This window comes from Lepisosteus platostomus, chromosome 12 (assembly GCF_059453375.1).
Source record: "Lepisosteus platostomus isolate fLepPlt1 chromosome 12, fLepPlt1.hap1, whole genome shotgun sequence".
Classification (NCBI taxonomy): domain Eukaryota; kingdom Metazoa; phylum Chordata; class Actinopteri; order Semionotiformes; family Lepisosteidae; genus Lepisosteus; species Lepisosteus platostomus.
Window position 1 is genome coordinate 5,827,092 of NC_142622.1, and position 23,760 is coordinate 5,850,851.

General features: G+C 37.2%; 1 protein-coding gene across 2 annotated transcripts in view; it reads right to left on the reverse strand.

Moving 5' to 3' along the window:
* The window catches only part of cdk14 (cyclin dependent kinase 14), a 178,216-nt gene that overhangs the window by 120,813 nt on the left and 33,643 nt on the right, over nucleotides 1-23,760 (reverse strand). The window contains exons 1-4 of one of the 2 annotated variants that reach the window (XM_088600603.1): nucleotides 21,045-21,256; nucleotides 11,085-11,330; nucleotides 2,449-2,543; nucleotides 891-970 (exon numbers count right to left, since the gene is read on the reverse strand). In XM_088600603.1, coding sequence (XP_088456729.1) covers nucleotides 891-970; nucleotides 2,449-2,543; nucleotides 11,085-11,315 — 406 coding nt within the window. In that variant the 5' untranslated portion in view covers nucleotides 11,316-11,330; nucleotides 21,045-21,256. Of the gene's footprint in view, nucleotides 1-890; nucleotides 971-2,448; nucleotides 2,544-11,084; nucleotides 11,331-21,044; nucleotides 21,257-23,760 lie in introns of those variants that run through there. The other variant, XM_088600602.1, reaches the window with a different exon arrangement.

Sequence of the window (23,760 nt, forward strand, 5' to 3'; positions counted from 1 at the left end):
TTTATGTGTTTATTTGCTGAAAAGATTATCAATGTTTTAAATGGATCTTCAGCAGTCATGGACACCCTTTCCCCTATTAGTATGTTAAACAAAAATGTATGTATGTTTGTATGTTTGAAAAAAAATCAAATTAACAAAATAATGTTTTGTATGTACAGTATTTCATACCTAAAAGCTTAAAATTAAGAATTTAGATCCTGTTTAGTCAACCTTGACATCTGGACTTTATGCTCTTACATGTCTGTTCACTTAATCATTTATTATCATAGGATCAACAGCACCTGGGTTAATTTAGCATTTAAGGATCATTTCTGTACTCAGCTGTTATTGAAAGGTTCAAAGTCCAGTCCAGGCCAAGAGAGACCAGTCATGGTGAAGATCAAAACACCATGTACTATTAGGTTAAAAAATATTTGTAATTTATTAAATTACAAATAAATTTAAAATTTTAAAACATTTACAAGACTTTACAAATATTTATAAATAAATATAAATATAAATAATTTTTTTTAAAGTGCACAGAGTTAACACTAATTTCCATCGCCGCTAAAGGACTGTATAGATGACTGGCTCAGCAAAAGTAAAAAGAATCTAATGAGGAAAGAAAAGAGCCATCAAAAAAAAAACTTACAGATTTAGTGGTTGATTTTTGTTCTCTATTTCTAAAAATACTAAACTACTGGAGAAAACAGACTCGGTACTAGGTAGAAGTACTGTAGTATGTTAAACAGCAGAGTAAGGGTTCTGTCTGAAATGTGCTTTGAAAACCGATGTAGTATCATCTTTTGTATCAAATGAAATGCTCCTTCTAAATGTCAAAACAATGAATGGAGGAAATAATGCTGAAAAACACCAGTGATAATCAGACATCACTGACAAGGAAAACCTACCTTCCCTGATTGCTGTAAATGGAGTGCCTTCTTCTTCTTGGAGTCGGATAACTTTCAGTGCAACAAGCTTGCCATTCACCCTAATTGCAAGAGAAAAAAAATGTTTGCCAAAACGCATCTAGCAATACAAATCTGACAGGAATCCTTTATTTTTTAATTTGCTGAAATGTTATGGAAAGCACTGAACCCAGACTTACAGAACAGGAATATTCAATCTAATTAAATGCCATATATCAAACCTGCTGTAGTGGAAAACTAAGGAATTTACCAGAAAGTGAAATCAATGTACAATACGTTCATTATATTGAAAATAACATTTTTTTGTTTTGGCCTGTTGAAACATGAAGTCTTTCCAGACACTAATCCCTAAAGCCTCGCTCTTAATTTAGAAACAGTTCTGGAGACACAAAGAAATCAAATCAATCCCCTTAATTAAAGCAATGGAATAACAAACACTTTAACTTAAAACATTGAAGCATTCAAAAATGAAAGATTTCATAAAATAAACTGTTTTTTAATACTGTAAGAGACCTAGCATTTTGGAACAGCTAACTCCTGCAACAATATTATATGATTGTCTAAACAAACACATATCCCTTCTTAGGTATATACAGTATATATGATATTATATATATTCAGTATTCATTATCCAGGCATAACGTAGCAAGGAGAGACAAGCCATACTCTACATGCAAAGCTGAGATGTAATCATTCAGATTTTTCATGACTTCTAGTACATTGTCATGAAGCTTTTACTGCAGTAATACTGTAAAAAGTTTTATTAGATCAAAACAATGAACAGTAAAATATTAAGCTACTGTAGCAGCCAGAGAAACAAGAAAAGGCCCAACAAAATAAATAATATGTGACAATATATGCCACCAGTTTACATACAGTATAGTTACTGATGTTCAATACTGCTCAAGGAAAAATAATTCCAAATGACCTGGGCCTTTGCTTCATATCAATTTAAGGGCTGTTTAGTCTTATTATTTTATTTCATTTCACACCGTTAGAGCTGTTAGAACAGGCAGGGCTGCATAAAATGTCAACTTTCAATCAGATGCAGTAGAGATAAGAAGACATTCTAGAGAAAATGTGCCTCTGTACCACCACCATTTTCTCCATCAACTGTCAGTAGACAGAGATACTGACAATAAAAATGTGAAATGATATTCTAAACCCAGCCAATGTTTAAAGAAATTGAAAACAGAAGACACTACCATCACAACTCAAACACCCTGAAGGAGACAGTGTTGGGTATAGACCTTTGGTACTCTATAATGTAATTAGGCCTCATAATACTAACTTGAGCAAAACAATGATTTGCCGTATGAATTACAGTATACACATTATAATAAAAGTATGAATCAATTTAAAAGGATAAGAGGTTGCTAATTTATACTGTAAAATCATATACCTGTACATTAACTATCTGAAAAATGTCTTATTAAAAAATTATGGAACAGTTTCACAAAACTTTTTTCCATTTAGTCCGAAATTTCACATATTTACCGGGCTTTCAAAGTAAAGGTTTTAGTGTAGAAACGTCACTTACTTGCTCTTCCCCTTGTAAACTGTGGCATATGAACCTTCTCCTAGCTTCTCAAGCTTTTCATAGGAATCTGCTTTTCCAAATTTTGGGCTCGTTGGCTGCAAGCAAAGAAAGCATGTCAGTTCCCTGTGTTTGGAGCCATTACCGATGGAAAAGAAAACAAAAAGTGAGCCAAGGGACTGAGGTTCATCGATATTCCAAAAGTCAGATATCCGTGACTGACATTAATCAGATTACAAAGTGAAGTAATGCTGGCTAATGCAACTATTTGTCTTTTTGCCTAAGACCGTTGCAAGATGTATAAAACTAGGCATCATTCAACAGGCCAGATGTTATACTTTAGATAGAGGCCTGTATAACCATGTTTCTGTGACACCAGATCGAGCAGTGGTATTCTGTTAAGAGAACAAAATGGAGGTTTTGTTTCATTTTTGGCTCTGATTAATTTTGCCCAGAGTGATGGACTGGGTCCAGCCAGCAGTGGTAATCTGACTTCAGAGATTCAGTGAAGGTACAGAAGTAACTTCAGTCCTTGAAGATATCCAGTCTGTGAAATGGTACAGCCACAGGATCAAAAAGCTTCATGCTGAAATGGTTTACTTAGGCACTTGTGGCTGAGTTTTTAAAGCAAGACAAACTCAAACCCAGTGGGTTTTATGTTCATGCAAAACTTTAAATTCAGAATTTAAAATCAGACCTGAAAGCCAATAAGACATGAAATGATACAATCTTTAAATCGCTTTAAAAGAGTGTAAGCTGACGCAATGGATAATATATTATAAAGCCATAGAATGTGGTTCAAATTAAAACAGAAAGAGGCTGTATTTCACCACCCTGGTTTAATTTCATGGCACCATAATATTAGGCTAGATGTTTTTCTATCTTCATTGCATTCTGATAGCTAGTCTTTATATGGCCAGCAGCCATATCACCCTGCAACTCACAACTGGCAACCCACTGAAGCTCAGCAGGTGTGAGCCTGGCTAGTACCTGGATAAGAGACCTTCTGGGAAAAACTAAGGGTGCTGCTGGAAGAGGTGTTTGTGGGACCAGAAGGGGGCGCTCACCCTGCAATCTGTGTGGGTCCTAATGCCTCAGTATAGTGACAGGGACACTGTAGTGTAAAAAGGCGCCGTCCTTCGGATGAGACATTATAAATCCCAGGGCGTTTCTCCGAAAGAGTAGGGGTATAACCCCGGCTTCCTGCCCTTACCAATCATGGCCTCCTAATAATCCCCAGCTATGAATTGGCTTCATTACTCTGCTCTCCTCCCCACTGATAGCTGATGTGTGGGGAGCGTTCTGGCGCACTATGGCTGCCGTCACATCATCCAGGAGGGGCTGCACATTGGTGGTGTGGAGGGGAGTCCCTATTACCTGTAAAGCTCTTTGAGTGGAATGTCCAGAAAAAGTGCTATATAAGTGTAAGCAATTATTATAATTATTAAGACCACGCTCAGGCAAGAAGAACCAGACCCATAGTCAGTAAAGGCCTCTACTGAAACCACTGCAGAACCTCTCCCATTTCTTCTAAGTGTGTTAAAATGTTGTAAAAAAAACTATATTGATAAAATGACCGTAAGCATAAAACCCAGTATTTAAAGCCAGATTTTTACCTGAACATAATCAGAACTAAAGTAGAAGAAAACGTAGAACCCTAACTACTCTTATTAAGATATTAGACACATTATTTATCACAAAATGCTACCTAAAGGCAGAATCAGAAACTAAATAAAATAAAGTCTTATGTATAACCATATTGTGTTACAGCAACACTGAGATTATAAGATTATATAAAATGGTTAGCACCTTACTGTTTATTAACCTTTCAAAGGCTTTTGATACATATAATGATAATAATGATAATTACATAATGATTCACTTAGTGCATAGTGCCTTCAGCACAATGGTGCTGATGAGTAACTAACAGGTCACAAATCATAAATAAAAAAATATGGACCTGATCTGATATCTGATCCCAAATTACTTCATTAAAGATGTGAGAAATAATAAGGGATTTAATTAACAGGGGATCATTGTGGATCATTTCTTGAATCATTAATGTGTACTGTATCAGCCAACTCAACAGGAGCAATAACAGTGCCCTTTCCACAGAACCATTAGAGAACTGCAATCTGTTCTAGACTCCATTTACAATGCTCTTATCCACTTACCACTTCCATTAAATTCCAGTTACAATAGGAATACTAACACCGCTGTCTTCTGCCACTACGATTTCTGCACCTCTGACGTCAGGGAAATCTACATCTGAGCACCTGGCATTATGTCGGATACAAATTAAATTAAAATTCCTAACAATCTTAAAGGTTGGTTTGGCAATAAAGTTGACTTTGACTTTGACTTATGTACATTTTTGGATTTCATATGGAGTCATTTATCAATCGATTACATCTATTCCAATCATGTTGAGCTTCTTGTACAGTACCAAGCTTCCAAGAGGCTAAGTGTTTCTTCAATTATGCTTCAAATATATTATCCAATATATCTCCAAATCTAGTATTATAAAATGCTTTGCTATAAATTCCAAACACACTGTACAACTCACCACAATTATCTGAATTATACATGTTGGTGGTTGGTCTTTTCTGGTTCAGTATATTTTAGTATATTAAGTCTGTTCTGGGAAAATGTGATCCTTACCTAGAATAACATTTTATTCTTAATCACCTAATTAATTACCTAGAATTACCATGAGTTAAAAGGATGAAATTAGATATACAGTATGGTTCTGGGACTGTAGCTATTTTTTTCCCATAAAGCTCATAGTTTTTTCAGAATCTTCTAAATAAACTCTTTGAAGGCTTCAAAGAATACCTGTACATATTATTTAAACATCCAACACTTGCTTTGTGTACTACAAAAAACACAACCAAGAGAGAAATAAAAATATAGTTTGTGTCTTTCTTTCATATAACCTTCTTCTGTCTTTTGATTTTGTGAGAACGCCTGTTTCTAGGATGGTTCTACAGACCATTTACAATGCGAATTCAGCTATAAATAAAATGACAGTTTTGGAACGGGCAACTATGCTTAGTGCCACCCTACTACAGTGACAGAATAACCAGAGAGAAAACGAAAGCTCTTGCTATTCCATCTGGAGCCCTGTGGCCTGGTGCCTTTTATCATCCTGTTTCACTACAGTAGCTATCAGTTTAACCAGGCTTTTGATACATGCAGGTGTGTAGATTTTTTAGATTTTCTTCTCTATTTAATGAGACAAGGCTTTCACATGCACCTTCAATACTATCTCAAGAGAATATCCTGTCAAACATGTGAAATTCTCTTCTTAGAATGTGGCAAAATAGCTATTTTTGCGACTCTTTGGTTCCGATTCAATTATCATATTCTATCTAGGCTTGTGATGCAGTTACAGCACATTGGGAGTGTCCAACATGAGCCTTAGTAAAATACAAATTCTGGTACTCTGTTTTGATGCTGGGCCTCTGTTGTAAATAAAGGAAATATTTCATTTATTTGTCCTTCTGTTGCTACATCACACAAAAAAAAAACTTGTGGGGAGGTTAAAGCAAGGAGTCCTTTATGTCTGCTTCATAGTGTAACACAGTTGCTTTCAGTCAAACTCAGCAGAAACATTCCAGACAGTCCCTGATGAATTCTCTTGTTCCCTGGCAATATGGGCTGCTATGGACAGATGGGAATTTGGAAAAAAAAAGTCAGCTGCCTTCCAGTTTTTGAATCCCACAGATTTCTGCTTCCGGTTTAGGCCTTGTCTTTCCCCATGATGATATCTTCCTAGCCACTAACAAGCTTGACATCTTTACAGATCTCGTAAACAAATGTTCTGTTTCCCTTGGGGCTGTGCAGGATGTGAGGGTTAGGGCTCGCTGTAGATTGTAAGATACTGTACAGATATCTTTTAGTTTTAAGCAACTGACATATTATTTTTTCTACTCTATAAACAGAGGGTTTTTATCTTACTGAAAGCCTATCTATTCCTGTCTGTCAGAAGGGACTTCTTGATCACTTACAGCACTAGAGATCACAGGTAATAACATCATAGGTTTAAGTAAAAAACTAATGTTATATTGTAGAACTGCAGTGAATTACAGATTAAAACCACCACACGAAGAAAATAAATAGCGCATTTCTTCCTAAATAAAAAACAAATGTAGCAGCACTATTTTTCTTTAAATAATTATATGCATTGGGGAGAAAAATGGAATATGAACAGTACCACCAAAACAAATAATTACTTTACATCTGCAAAAGTTAAAGCAGATTTTGTCAAACGCAAACACAGTATTCACTGTATCTGCCTATTCTGACATCATAGCCTCTGAAAGCGTATTAAGGGACTTGAATCCTGGAATGAGCTCAGTTTCTAAACATTAACAAGGGCAGCAAGACCAATTGGATAGGACTACCGCCCTTGAATCTGGCCGCGCAGTGTGGACAGAGTCAAACAGGAGCGTGCCAAGAGTCTTCCACCATCTGTCTCTAAAGAGGAGGAAGGGCACTTGGGAGTAGGTGCTTTATACAGCTCACACCTAGAAACAGCATTATGTAGAACCGCACACTGGCAGACATAATTCTTTTTCATTAATGGAAGGAGGAAGGACTTATTTTAAAAGAGTTAAGTACTGCATAAATAGATCGTTTACTTCCCTGTGACCTTGGAAAGGGAGGTACTGGTGAGCTATGATACATGAACATTAATTATATTTTCCCTTACAATATAGAAAAAAAACGGTACATCTATACTAAGTACTACGTCTACTATCTAGACAAAGTATCCTGGGCCTCTAGTACTCTGACCTTCAACGAGTTATAAGGAAACTCACAATTTGATTTCATCACTGCCTATTTGTAAAGCTGATTGTCAGTACCCAGAATGTGCAATCCTCATTTGAATGTCAAATTTTATTCGGCATAGAAATCTGTATGCAAAAATACCGGTAAATTGCCACAATGCAAAAGCTTTTTGGGTAAAGACCTAAGCAGCAAGTCATCAACAGACGCTGTCTGTCGACTTGAAAGTCGTACATTGAGTCCATCAGTCTTCATCAGACTGAGGGACATGATAACAGTGAAATACTTTTACACTCGGACTGAAGACCACAAACCAAAAGAGTGTAACACTTTTAAACTTTTGATTGTCCTTAGAATGATCATGATGTTCATCTTGTTGCATTATGGTAATGACAAATTTATATTTCTAGCTTTCTGTATTATTCTACATATACAGAATTCTCCCTCGGTATGCATATTTTTGTTTATAATTCCCAGTTTCTTCATTTAATGTGCAGATTATCACCCTCACACTCTCATAAAGCACTGCCAAGAATACTGTAACTATTTTATAATAAAGGACTGTGAGTTAAGTGAATACAGTATAGGATAGCACCTCCTGCATGTTTATGAATTTGCTAAAAACTGTAATGATATAACTACAGTATAGTACTGTAAAAGAGTAGGAGTGTTAGTTTTCCTACCTATTGTTTATTCATTAGCTAATGACTTTAAGCATGTTACTCAGATAATCAGAAAAGTTATTGTTTTCAAACTTCAAGCTTATGTGCTGTATTTAGGAGATGCCTGGCCATTTAAGGAAACATTTTTGAGTTCTGGAACAAATTAGAGATTATAACACAGAAAGTAATGAGAATTTAATTTCTGTTATATGGGTTTTCACTTTATGAGCAGTTTTCGAGGAATGAATTAAGCTCATATAATGAGGGATTACTGTATTCTACTCTGCTGTACATACAGTATGTTACAGTTAGTGCAATCTAATATGAAAAACAGATTTAATGTAATCCTCAAATATTGGAGTCAATAAATGCAATTCATGGTTAAAGGTATCATGTTTCATGTTCTTACAGTAACACGCTATAGGAGATGGAGATTTTCAGAATGTAACCCCTTATTATTAACAAAGAAAGCATACTATTGTTTTTGTTGTCGTATTAATTATTTATGGAAAGCTGTTGATTAATTTGGTCAGAACTTTAATACATTGTGTGTTGATGCTAAACAAAAAAACTAATGACCCCTGCAGTTCTGAAAGACATTTAACAAGGTTTGCGTTTTAGCAATGTTCCAAAAAGTGTTTTTTGCATGCATTACAAATATTCCTCTAAAACCTCTTCAATTAATACAGAGGATTTCTAAACACTACATAAAGCTTCACCGGTATTTACACACCGTCGCACAAACTCTACACATCTTGAACAGAAGCCACAAGATGTCTTTCTCCACTAGCATGCCATGTGTTATTTGGGGAATTATGTCTTAATATCCTTATTTATTCTTGAGTCTGTTCCACTGAAAGGTGCCATCACATTCTGGTTCTGGCTGGGCTGTTGATTAGATTGACTCCAGAAGTATTTACATTCATTGTTCATAAATATTTTTCAAGGTCATTTTGAATTACCAATATACTTTTAACTTATACAGAATAGGTGTTTAACACTGGGGTCTAGCCCAAAATAAATAGAAAATGATATTGATCCTGAAATATTGCAGGTATAGGAGTTATAGGGTCAAGCAGCTAGAAACTATGTAAAATCTGATTGTGTGATTAACATACTGTACCTAGAATCACCTGCAAGTCTGAATTCTCTAAATTACTGTTTGATTTACTCCAAGTGAACTTTAATGGAAAAATGCAAGTCGGAGCTGCCTGTCCCTTTGAGAGCCGAAGCAGTACGTGTTCTCATGCATTTTTCATAGCCACGAATCAGCTTGAGAATATGCAATTTTCTAACACAATTTGAACAATTCGCCTTCATAATCAAACTTGCACTTAAAGCACAGCACAGACTGTCCAAATGTTTCTGTGCAACAGGGAAAGGCCCGGAGAAGTTGTCAGGCCTTTCCAATGCATTATTTACTGAGCTTCTGCACTGGAATTGCTCGGATTACAAGAAAGAAGAGCAGCACTGCAGACACTGCTTTCCTTCTTAAAATGTGAATTTCCCTGTGCAATTAAGCACAGTATAGCCAGTTACAGTAAGGAGGGAAACAGTGGTGGAGGCCTATTTTCCTTTTCTGAGCTTGAAACCTGGTGAATGTCCTTTTTTAATAAAAACCACCACGCATGCAATAACACAGTCTTCTGACGGTCAGAAGGAAGAGGATTAAAAAATGCAGACAAATGACATACTGCATAAATATTAGCACATTTCAGTGTAGTCCCATTTTGACATCCTAAACATTATCATTTTTATATTAAAGTGAAGACATTCAAAATATTATTAATTCACTTCAACAAGATGTTCTATAGTACACCACCAGAGGGTTACATAAGATCTAGTTTCAATTCTATTGTTCTGGATGTGAATCCTTCTTACAGTGTATAGAGTAATATTATTGTTGATGTTAAAATAATTTGGTAGGTTTAGTTTAAAGTTTTAATTTTAAAAAAAGAAGATCATAGGAAGACTATTTTGCAATTCAGAAAACGCATCAGGATAGTTTTTGCCTTAAATATGCTGGATACGCCATTTTATTCTTTACTAGTGAATTGTTTTGCTGTTCATTAATTATTACAAAGACTGATCACATTAGTTCTTGTTTATGCCTTGTCCAGGCATCTCTCAAATATATACAGCATGATAACATAAGAAGTTATATTTGTTTAATTAAATTATGTTTTTTTTCTTTCAGAGACAAGTAGTGAGGTGATCCAGATTTCAAGACTATCAATGCTGTAATTAAATAGTGCAGTATTGCACAATTCCCCAAACCACATAAAAGCAAGCTTATTCCTGTAATCTTTTTATTAATTCTTAACTATTCCTTGAGCTGCCCTTTCTCAGCTGCCATATCGAAGTATTTTAATATCATCTCTATTCTACATTTGAAACAAAATAACAATATAAATTAAAATAGTAGTTTTGTATAGCAGTTTCAAAAGCAGCATGCTGTATGAAAACAATGAAAAACATCTGTTCTCTCACATATATATACAGTATCCTGTCAGCCTGTCAGGCTTTGCATAAAAAAGACACCATTAAGCATATGTCTTTTAGATATAGACAGTGATGATTTACAACTAATCTGATAACAAAGCAAAGCAGCAAAGTATGAAAATACATTGCTACTTTAAATTGTAATATTTTATTCAATCACTAATGCAATGATTAAACAGATAGATAAAACTATCATTCCATGAAAGAAATTTTACCTGGCCTTGAAAAGGTACAGTACACAGACATGGTAAAAAACTTAAATTAGATGTGTCATTTCTGGGAAATGTTATAGACTGCATTCTCTTTTTCCAGTAGAAATACCTCTCTTGCACCTTTTGAATTTGGAGCTACTGAGTATGACACCTGGGCATTACTTCCAATATGACTATTTTTAGTGTTTGTTTCCAGTCTTTGTTAATATCGCACTGACAAAAAAAATAGCAGTCAGGGGTGAGATGTGAAAGCTTCATACATGAACTCATGGTTAAATAAGCACTCACAAGAATTCTCTCACATACTATAGCATCTATAGGATGCATTAATGAGTAACACATTATACCAATAGGTTTTGAGGACTGCAGCAGGTTTTAATTTAACATCTTTGTTGACCATTTTCTCTCTAAACAGATTCTTGAGGTGGCTGGATTTAGTGTTTACTAAATGAAAATAAGCGGGAGTACCCACCGAGCTTGGACTGGAATGCCGCCGGAGTTTGGGAGATTCCTTTCCTGCTGAGGAGCCTTTAAAGTTAATGCAGGCATTGTTTTCAGAATGGACCCTCTTAACCTGGTTCGTTGGCTTCTCAAAGGGGTCAAAGCTGCTCTGTGTCCTTTGAACTCTGACCTTCTTGTCCTCAGGGATGGTGTCCAGGGGTTTGATGACTGAGTCCATTCCCTGGCAGTTTCGTGTAGACATCTTTGTGACACATATCTGTCAACAGAAACCACAAGAGAGTGAATTTTAATGCATATTCAAATATGAGAACACTTGCTCATTGCCAGTGCAGGCAGAATATGTATTATACCTCTTGAATATTTCTAAATGAACACGAGAAACCACTGGAAAGAGCTTCAATTAAGTTCCCCCTACAAAAATAAACACTTAACATCACTTTAATTGATAAGCAGTTACCATATCATGAAACCTACTTCCTGGTTTTAAGTAGCAATAATATTTGTAATCAGCAATTATACAGTAGCACATACCTGTCACTCCATTCTGTTGAATTATCCCTGACAATTGTAACAACTACAACCATAAACAACTCCCAACACAAACTGGGCTTGTATTGTTCTTGGGACTGCCTTCCAAGATTAAATATTTAGTAACCATTCAATCAGCAGAGAAGTTAATCCTACCCTTTCTGTGGAAGTGGAATTCTAATTACCACAATATATCCAGGTTGAGTCACCTTACTGTTCCAAACAGGTAGATAACAGGGACTAGGTTTCTTGCATTGCTTTTGGAGAAGAATGTTTCTGATTAAAATTTAATTGCATGTTCATAGACAGGCGGTTCGTTTTCATGAGTTAAGCGTACAGATCTTTAATTTATCTCAATTGCTTTTCAAAGCACTGATATGGAACTGTCGTCCTTATCTTAGCTAAAAGGAATATTCAGGAACTGCATACTAATGCTGTTATCAGTTTGTCAGAGGCACCTGACTCTTATGTGCCAGTATGTCTAATATCTTCATAAGTGGTAAAAAATTGAAATTCTGTTAGAAATAAAGTAGTACTCAACATACCATAAACCAAAGGTTTTCAAAAATGTATGTGTATACAGACTGAATGCATGCACAACATTGTTTGGTGTTTATTCTTCTGTTAGTGTTTTGACTTCAGTTTACAAACAGAAATCACCCGTGGGGAAAGAAAGACATTCACAAATTTCTTTTTCACCTTAACACCGAACATGGACCTCTACCATTCTGCTGTATGATAAGATTGCCTATATGCAAATATAAAGAATGATATCTTATTCATTCAATGCCTCTTCACCTAAAACACCTGACAGGGAAAATGCATGATTCATAAAACCCTGCCAAAACTGACAGTAACCTCACAGACAAGCATTGTACTGAATCGCTTTGCAGTCTGACTTCATATCTCAGGAATACCTTAGATGCTCTGAATGTCAAAAAGGTCACAATATAATCTGAAAGAGTAATGTTATAAAGACTGGAAAACATAATTCACAGTAATGCAATTAAACAGATGTTACTTCAACTAAAATATTGGGTTTAGTAGTTTTTTATGTATTGTATTTAAAAAGGTAGCACTTTTCCACCATTTTGACCTTTTGTTTTTACTTTTTGAGTAAATAATAAGGAAACGATTCATTATATTTCAGTAAACAGGACACAAACCAGAAGACAAAAATGACCACAGGCATTTAATCTAGAAAACCATGAACTAACATCTAAAGCACAAGATACCATACTTTGGGGTAAGGGGTATTTTCATTATGCAATAAAATTCAACTACATCCATCCCCAACAAACAATGCCAAACCTTTTGGGTCTGTTTCCTCCTTGTTGTGATTTTTTTATGATAAACAATCCACCATGAAATCCCGTACATTACCATTTTGTATCAATGTGTAATAATGTCTACAGGATATAAAGAGGTTGCTTTACTTTATGTAATCAACTGACTGAAGCGAAACACAATACTTTTGAATCTCCAAAAGCACAAGTCCTATGAAGGCCAGAATGTACTTTACGTAGCATTTCTTAGTCAGCAATTTACATAGCAATTTGTCTGAGTCAGCACTGTGTCTCCTTACCTTGTTATGTTCACTCACACACACTGACAAACATGTGACTTAAATTTCTAACTCAATTTCTAACAACAGTGGCCACACTGTATTTGTTAGCAACTCTAAACTACATTTACGGAACTATAAAAATATACTGTATATAGCAAAAATCCTCATCTGCTATAACCCATATCTGCTGCTTGTATTTAGTTTGGTTTCAAATGCATGAAATGACAGAGCATCCACTTTAACTCATCACACTGAATAATTTAAGAACTTCAGTACCTTTTGTTGGAAATGCACCACCACTATTATTATATAAGGGGCTACAACAGGCAAAACAATGATTAGCAACCATTGAGGCTTCTAGTTATCTATGGAGAAATCATATTAGCTCAAGCTCATATTTAAAAAGCTTTGTTTACAAAGGTACAAGTGTTGGAGAGGTAATAACACAGCAAAAGAATGCAGCACTTTTAAAATCAATAGTAACTTTAGTGGGGTTTGGTACTGTTGTAAATTACTACCGATTCACTTAATGGTGTGGTATCAGGGATAACTCTCTAGTCACAGTTTTATTTTCCTCCATGCACAAGAGTAAAAAAAATGTACTGTATTCATACATGTGTCTCTATAGACTGCTACTCCACTCCATCGTTATTTGGTCACTGGAGATTTCATGCATAACATAAACTGTCATAGCAGTCCTTAAAAACACTATCTCACCACATTCACCCAGGGATTTCTAACTTCAGTCAAATCAGGATGCATATTTTTCATTCCAAGCTAAGGCCCCTCTAAAGGAAAAAAAAAGATAATTCTGTTCAAACCAATGAAGTTGACACATAAACTGCAAAAGCTTGCTTCCTTTCTTTAGTGCTTTATTGAGGATCCTTTCAAATACTGTATGGCACAAAGCAGCCTAGGCAGGCAAGCAGAGATCTCTTCACTGTCAGGTATCTTTTCCACTCTCATATTCATGGTGTATAATACAGAGGAGTCCATTAGACCTAGTGGGTTATTCATACATGCACATAACTTTCTGGCATGACAGGCCCAGTACCTCCTTAAGATTAATGGTATAATTTAGACATATAATGCTGAACTCGTTCCTAACTGGCAGATCTTCTTACTATACGACATTTATTTTAAAAACCAACAGCACTAAAAGCTGCAGTTCTTCCTGCGATGAGTATTGTGGTAGTTCAATGCACTGGAGTGGGTCAGGATAAAGAAGCAGAGTTTGACCGTCCAGGAAGAAAGGCTGCTCCCAAAAGAAGCAAGCTTTTTAATTACTGCTTCAACTACCATTTTTAACCAGGCAAGGCTGATCAGCAGGTGGTGTGACACAGCGGAGTTCTCAACAGGTAATTAACTGCGGAGAGGAAAGAAAAACCTCAGACTACACAAGGTAAAAAAAAACTGCCGGTAAACAATCCTATTGTCTAGCGTTTCTGTGGCATGGAATGGAATACAGAAAATAACTAAATAGTCTCTAGACCAAAAGTTGCAAGTCATTCATACCTTTCCACTTTAAGCAAGTAGAAGAAAGTGCAAACACAACCAGTGCACTGCGGCTGCTTTACACAACTAGCAATCTATATCTATATGATCACAAAAGCAACAGAAAAAAAAACTGAGGTAAAGCTTGTGTTCTATCATGTTCTATATAGAAAAGTAAAAACACCACATCATGACAGCACATTAGAACTCCAAGATTAATTACCCTGCATGGTAATCTTGGGGTCAGAAAAGTTTGCATAAGTAAGGCCATTTACAAAATGTATGACAATGTGTCTTGGTAGAAATTAAGTTAAGGGGAAGGGTTACAGTACGAGGTAATTTTGAAAAATAATCCAGTTTTAGAAATAGCATTTGTCTAGGAAACATAATGCACAGCAAATATCTGTCAATTACTGTATTTATTCGGGATGCTTCAGCAGCCAATAACCTTCAAAACATATATGAACACGTTATTTGGAGAGGTCTGTGAACATTGTTACATTTGTTGTAATTAAACTGCATGCGTTTATTTTTGTTCTTTTCATTACAAAGGCTTCCAAAGCACTCTGCTTATAGGAGAAGACCCACACCGGTTCAAATCCCATGCCCAGAAGAGGAGTCCTACTCCGTTGGGCCCCTGAGCAAGACCCTTAACCCCAACTTAACCCCAACAGCCGTGTACAATGGCTGACCCTGTGCTCTGACCCCAAGCTTCTCTTCCTGTCTGTGTGTCTCATGGAGTGCAAGTTGGGGTATGTGAAAAGACAAATTCCTTATACAAGAAATTGTATGGGGCTAATAAAGTGACCTTATCTTATCCCCACCTGGGATATAGATAGGTGGCAGTCAATGCATGCCAGCAGGCTCAATACACAGCACACCCAGTGGAGAAGTGAGAAACTGGTTTACCAATCAAATTATGGGTAAAAATGTAGCAAGGATAAAGTGGAATTCAGCCAGAAAATCAGACTTAACACGTCTACTCTTATAAATAGCTGTGGGACCTTGACCAGGTAGTCCAGACCTCGTTTAACATCTCCTCCAAAAAATGACACCTCCAACAGCACAGCGTCCCTAGTCATCACACTGGGGGCAGTGGTTTGAACTGCTGGTCCAGACTGAAGAGTGACACCTACTGGTCCTCCAAAACCTCTTACGGGAGCAACACACCCCCAAAACATTTCACTGTAAATACCTGATACTGTGTGGGTGCAGCACTCAACACCTGCAAAGAGCAGATGGTTTCACAATTATGTCTAGCAAGCAACAATAAATAAAACGTTTAAGTAACTCTTGATGCAGAGAGCTGTCCTAGATTTGCGTTTTAAATTTAACTTAATAAAGCAATGAGCATGCCAAGCAGAGAAGAAAGTGTGCTCTGTCATGGAAAACAACCAAACTTGAAAGGCATATGTAAATGGCATCTTTCTCCTGCATAAGGCAGCACAGGTTTTTAAAGCCCCACAGACCAGGCATCAAATGCAGCTCTGAGTTCTAAAGCACTTTGTGTACCTAGCTGCGACTGGGTTTGAGGGAAAAAAGACAGGGCCAGTAGCCAAAACAAAAATAGCTCTCATTCCCAAGACAAAGCCTACATTATTACCATTGTCCTCTCGAAAAGAATGGACAGTGGTAGAGTGTCTCTTTTCAGTGCTTTAAGACAAAATGGGAAGAGGGTTTGAGGAAGCCTACTGGGCTCTGAAGTTTGGGGCCCTGTCATGTCTCAAGCCAGTATCGCTCCTCAGTGTGAAAGTAGGGGTCCTTCCCCTGCAACACAGGTTTAACGATCTTCAGGATCATCCCCCCGGATCACTAAAACTGAAGACTGGAGGACTGGAGGACAACCCACCCTCAACACAAGTGGATTAGAGGCTGTCGCTTGGCTCAGGGACTCAGCGAAACCGATTATTTCAAGAGCCCTGGTTGGCAAAGTCAGAAAGGATTTTGCGATTTTACGAGAGGCTGAATCAGCAAAAGGCTAGGTACAATGCGATGCTTTGTGGGCTAGAGCCTGGGTCGTGTCACTCACCGAAAGCGGCAGGGACTCTTGAAAGCAGCAGAAAGTGCACAATTGACCACAAGTCACCAAGGGTATGTTGGTATTTGTCGACCAGGGCTCTCTCAGCTCGTGGAAAATAGAGTAACCTCACGGGAGATCTGGGTTTGTGGTTGGGGACAGTGAGTGACGGGTCTCTCCACTAATCAGCATTGAACCTTTGGCACAGGGCTGTTTCCTGTGCTGTGTTAAAAGACAAGTGGCTTGAAGGTGGGCAGGTTGGAGGAGTCTGCGTGCACTTCTTCATTCTCCCCTGTATGAGGTCACAGGGTCGGTAACCGTGAGCTGAGACACAAAAAACACACAACTGGCTTTTCCAGGTGCATATAACACAAAAATGAAAAATTCAGAAACTGGTGATTTTCTCTTTAAATTCCCTAATCTCGAAATTGGCAATTGCTTGTCAACTTGGCTTTACTACCAAACCAGTACAAGGCTGGGACGGGGTGAGAATCATGGGATCTTTCCTCTAAATATGCTCTTATCAGACACATCCAACAAACTCTCTTGTCTTGCTCCCAGTGTGCCAGTGCAGGAATTAGCTCTCAGGTGTGAAGCAAGTACTGTACCACTGCAAACAAATGGTACAGAGGCCAAACTCAAGCCCAGCATGCATTGCCTGGGGGATCCCAGTTGTATGCTGTTTAAACAAAAAATTGAGCGGAATCACGTACCGTATCTTGACATTTTTTATTCAGAACAGAAAGCATCAGCATTTCATCACAGGTCCAAAGGACATTCTGTTTCCCATTGCCTTTGTCTCTATCGCAATTTTTTACATGCTCAAGGGGAAAGATGCAGTATCTACTGTAAAGCAATCACCTCTAAATCTCAATAATCTTTACGCTGAAATATTGAATGGGGCCTATTTAAGTGGTCACTGGCGTTTGTACAGAATACATTCACCTGCCCTTAAGTGCATTCAGCTTCACCCCCAGGCACACAATTACCCTCAGAGTGATTAGTACAGAATTCTTGGCTCTGATTGCTTGAGAGGAAAAAAAAAAGGTACAGTATTAATGACTAATCTGGCAGGCTTCCCCTTCTGTGGTGCTCCAGTGAGTATTATCAATCACACAGATGAATCACCCTCACACATGCTCCACTGAAGACACCTCTGCAGAACAGAATATCCATCGAGATGGCCGGAATTTTCATTTACAGAGGCAAAGCAAATTCTCTCAAGTTTTATATAACTTAACTTACAGTGAAACAGCAATGCGGTTACTGTTTCCACAGTGTAATTCACCTTTTCAACCCAAGCATGACGACAATGTAAAAAACAGAGCGGCTGACATGTACTAATAAACTAAAGTTTTTAAGTGGTAATAAATGTGCATGACTCAGACTAAATAAAGTGCCATTTAGGAGAACAAGGTAATAAACACTACATACACACATCAGTAGGCAGTTTTACAATAGAATAGCTGCGAAATGTTCTTGGAAATAAATAACTGCACATCGATACAGTTGGAATATATATATGTTCTCAATCTCCTTTTAATGTGCCATTTTTACAGAAAACGAGGGCTATCCAAAAGCTTTTTTTTTCACATTGCTACAAGCCAGTCATTATTTCTTAAAGCTGTTTTAAGAAAAGACACATATGTAGTCAAAAAGACTCCTACATTTGGGCATCTATGCAATTTTCACTTTACTTAATTCCACCTTTCTAAAGATCCAACAGAAACAGAAAGAACAGCCACTGCTGAGCTAGGATAAAATAACCACCGTGTACAAAAGCACAAGGGGTAGAACTTCCTGAACTGGTAAAGTGATTTAACCCAATCAAAAGGAGAAATGGAATACAATAAGACATTAGCAGTGCAATTTGATCCAAGGCGCATTAGAGCAGGATGGAATACCAACCATTAAGACAATGAAAATCAAAATGAGATGCTACAATGTTCAGGTCAGTTAGGTTTCTCTTGCAATCCAACCTTGAATCATGTCTTAACAGGGAGTAAGCACTTCTTACAAAAATAATACCTCCCCCAAAAATAGGTATTGTTGCACCTTCCCAGTCAAGATAAATTATATCTCATGTATAATGCTCCCATTTTAATTAGAATCCTTCAGCAAAGATGATAAATGTGTACTCTGTTCATCTCACAGTATATATTAGGAACTGAGTGCATTAAAAAGTTAATGGAAATTGAAAGTAAATGGAATGCATGGTAAAGAGGCAATGACTCTGATATTCCTGTGAAAACACAGAGGGTATTGTTTTTGTTCCAACTCTGTAACAAGGATCATCCATGTCAAATTCCTTATAGCTTATAAAGGGCACGTTTGATTAGGACAAGATATGCCACCTTTGTTGCTGCCATGAACCAGTGGCCTCCTGACTCAAGTATATTCCACCTACAACATAAGTCACATGAGGTTACAGCCTGAATATTCGTACTATAGAAAACACTGCTTGGTCAGCAAGATACAGACCTGAAAAGGTATTTTAGATAAAGTACGGCAAAGCGCACAAATGTCAAGTACTCATATTTTGTGTATCACAACAGAAACTGGAAGGACTTAATAGAGCTTAAATTCGAAAGCCTTGCTCTGTACTTGCTGAACACAGGACTTGAAATAATGCAAGCATTCTGATTTTTTGTTTGTTGGATCATTAAGTCTAGACAACTGAAGTATTTACTGGTCTACATTTACCACCACTTTTTAAAATTTATAGTAAAAGTAAACAATGCCTTCAAATGAAAGAAGGAAAAATTCAAACATCTGTTAACCTGATGCTCAAACCGTTCACAAATTGGAGCGCACAAGTGGAAGTGCATTTTAAGCCATGAACAGGAGGCACTTCTTTTACCCAAAGGGTTGTGGGAGTGTGGAACAAGCTGCCCATCCATGCTGTTGAAGCCAATATTGAAAGTATTCTTTAAATAAACAGCTGGATAGCTCTTGAATGAATAAGCTACTAACTTCCAAACCAGTTGGAGGAGCTGAATGGCCTCATCTCGTTTGTTACCTTTCTTATATTCTTAAAAGAAAGAGAAAATTGACTCTGTCTTCTTATTACTGCTGTAATTCCCTTCCCTCCAGTCCAGAATATTGTGCTACTATTGGCTGAAATCCAGTATTGAACTGCAGATTGTCAGAGTAACAATACAACTCTTTCTGGATTTTTATTAAAATCAATTATGACAAAGGAGAAATCAGATATTGCGATTTGGATGAAAGATGAAGTATTTTCATTTTAATTGAATCCCTCCTTAGAGGTTCAGGCCTTCTGTTCCAGGGAAAGGCCACTGCAACTGGAGATGTGTACTGAATTAAACAGCCATGTGACTCTGACCAAGATTAAAAAACTCACAGTTCATGAACTTTTCTCTGAGAGCACTAGTGTCCATCAAATCTGTGCACCTTTAACAATTAAGGAAGTTATTTTTGAGGATAAATCATATAAATAATTAATCTCTCCCTGCATGCATTTTTCTTAAATGTCTTATAGCTGCTTAGATTAATTAAGTGCTTGCTAAAAGGGTCCATGGATATTGCTCCTTGTTGTACTCAAGTGTGCTGTTTACCATTTGATTCAGTCTTGTGCACTGTGCCTATCAATTCAAGAACCCACTTCTCTGAATTTCACAAAACGTGTTTCTCTCCACAAACACACGGCACAAACATGGAACGCAGCTGTAATGAAACAGAGAAAAGGCTGCTGCACTAAATTTATTCTGCTTCAACTGCTTTAATATTCGAGGAGAAATGGACTGTCACTTTCTTCGTTTTGCTACCCACCCCGAAATGGCCCACCATCTAACCCAAGAAAGAAGACTCAACCAGTGTTAACCCCCACCCATACCTTGAAAAGTCCAACACGCAAAGCTCTGCAAATACTTCTGACAGAATGATGAACCCCAGAGCAAGTTGTGACATACAGTATAAGGCTTTCACAGATGGGCAAAGTGGCCTGTCACATCCTACACTGGCTTATCCCAGAAGGCATGAAGCTGAGCGTGAGCTGAGATTACTATCTCTTCAACAGAACAATATAATAGCCAATATTAAGCCCACACATCCACATCGCTAAATAAAACCTCAGCTACAAAAAGAAAATCCCAGCTGAAACCAAAATATTCTCAGCACCTGTTCCGAAAGAGCGGGCAAAGAGCTTGCCTTCCAAACGGAACTCCCCTGAGAACCCAAGACCGGGTGGACCTGTGTGTAGCACATTTAACAACAGAGGTTTATCAAGACATGTACGCCGAAACTGTAACATGTTTACAGGCGTGTGCACTGCCGAGGGAATGCTGCTCCACGAAGCATGCATTGCTCCTTTAAAACAAATCAAATCAAACTGCTCGTCTTACCTTAATGCCGTAACTGTTTGCAGGAACAGTTCACCTGTGCCTCTCAAGTGTGGATGAAATGCATTCAGGCCAGGCACTTTCAGCAAATGAACTCAAAACATCTTTCTGCCCTAGCAAGCTGAAATGGAAAGGTTATACTAAAGCAGAAGAAGAGGGAGGGGGGACTCCAAAAGACAAATCAACTGTAATCCTCTCATACACCGCTGACAAATATTGGCATACGTTTCAGACTACGGTATACGCTCAAAACGCAGTACGACACACCACAAAGAAACAAGCTTGCTTTAAAGTGGGTGAAAATTAAAGAACAGGGACCATATACAAACCCTATAAGAAGATGGAATAGCCTGTGGAGTTTCAAGGAAGCTGATATAGGCTGCCTATGCAGCATCATTGCAGCCATGCGTATGCTGTCTAGGCAATTTACAGTAGTGTGGATTTTTAAAAAAAGATATTGATTCTCAGCACAGCACCACTCAAATGAAATATGAAACCATGGCCTGTAAAGCTCACATACATTTTATTTGGAATGAGCAACAACAATAGGATAAATCTCTCTGTGAACTGCCAAATGTAATTATAGGATTTTTAGTACTGGGGGTGCTTTTTACACATTTCAATAAACACTTAATGGTACTAAATATTACTAGTCTGCGTTTTAGTACAATCAAATCAAAATGCCAAAAAGTAAACTTCAACTTGCTGTCATAATTAATTATCTTAACTTGTTTAGTATTTCACTGAAAGAAATCTTAAAGCCTTTCTTTTTGTATGGTACAAGCACTATAAGTACTTGTTTATTACTAATAATAGCAAAAGACAGTTTACCGAACAAGCAATAGTTCAGCATTAGTCTTAGATTTCAGCCAATCGTTTATGTTCATGCATGAACATCATGTACGAAGTGATTTAATTGCTCTATTAAATGCAGCATGCTACAATAAAATTATTTTTTCAAGATTTGGTGATTCACGTTTTGAGAGCATATCTCCATAAAGCAGCAGTTTGAACGGGAGGTTGACAGTAAACGCTGTTGAGTTGTCACGCTTCAGGACAGATGCCTGTCATCAATTCTTATTTTGGTGAACACCACAACAGCGGCAGTGTCTGACATGGCAAACACAACAGGCAGCGGGTTCCACCTCACAGATAACCTTGAAGGGCTTTAGTTACCATAGGGATAGCCATTGGCTCACATGGAATCTATAAAAAACAATTATATTGCTTAACATTGGGAGATACATCAGAAAAATATGATGATTGTTTCTACTGCCTCGCTAGCAGGGAATTTGAGAGGGAAAAAAACCTCACGAATCAACAATGAAAGCCCCGGAGCTATCTTTTAACCTAAATGTGTATTATTCAAACATAAATTTCCACAGAAGCATTATAAATAAACGAAACGGTGATGTCACTGCTAGCAAGATTTCTTCGTATTTAGATTCCCTAAAAAAAATGGTGAATCACAGTAATGAGGCTTTTATTTGAACAACTACCTCCACCAAATGCTGGACTGAAAAGAACCTTTTCACCATTTATTTCCTTCAATGGCCAATTGCAAATAATGCCTGAAGGAGAAAAATATCAGGCATAAATAAAAAAATCGTTTTTTTTCTTGCTCACTAAATAACAGCGAAAACTCTATCCAGTGTGATTCAAATACTCCGCACACAGGAATGTACCCAGCTGCTGTGTTTAATGTTTTTATCCTACAGTGCCTTTTAAGCATGTTTGTCTATTCCTAGTGATATGTTTTCACATTTGTCTGCAGCTTTGAAATTACACAGATTATTCACAGAAAAGCTTCTCATTAAATAAACAATCCCATCCTTTCATATGTTCCGTATTTATCATTTAATAATAATTTAATGAAAGTGTAATTTATCAGTTACTCTAGACAGCACTTCCTTAATATGGGATTTATATTTTACTATTGCCTCATTAAAAACAGAACCAATCTGGCCCCTGTTGAAGGTACCACAGTGTGTTGGTGATGCTTCTGCTTTTTAGGCCAACCCCTTCATGTTATTTTTTGTCCTAACACCATTTAACATTTTATATCCCAGCACCTAAATATTCATCATTTTAGGAGTGTCAACAGGTTTGTATTTCTAAATAGCCACACCCCCTGAGAAAATTAATAAAACAAGTGCTCAGACAAATTTTGATACTAAGTTAACTGTCACTGCAATCACACCAGGATGTGAAAGTTGTTCACACTTAGTACTGTCTTACATTTTACACAGAGGTCATAACACCAACTGAACTATATACACCATCTGTACAGTTTAACAGGGAATTGTGACATTTAATAGGTTGTAAAAAAAGAGTATACAAACATCTAGTACAAAATTTATAGCATGTGATTCATGTTTAAAAATTCACTAAGGGTGACTGTACTTGTTTGAAGCATCCAAATATGCTTTTGTGACCCCAAAACACAGTAACTCAATTAGACTGCATGATGGACCTCCTAAATGTCACTACTGGAAGATGCTGTTCTTCAGTGTAGATTAGCTGTGAGTCTTGTCAAGAAAGAACATTTTGCATCATGCATTATTAATGGACAACATCTGACACCCTGCCAGCTTAAACTGAATACAGGAGGAATGACACAAGCAGAGTACAACAAGCACTGTGCACAATGCAGATAGTGATGGGACAGAGACAAGATGCTTGTCTCATCCACTAACGGGAAGATATCGAGTGCAGAGCT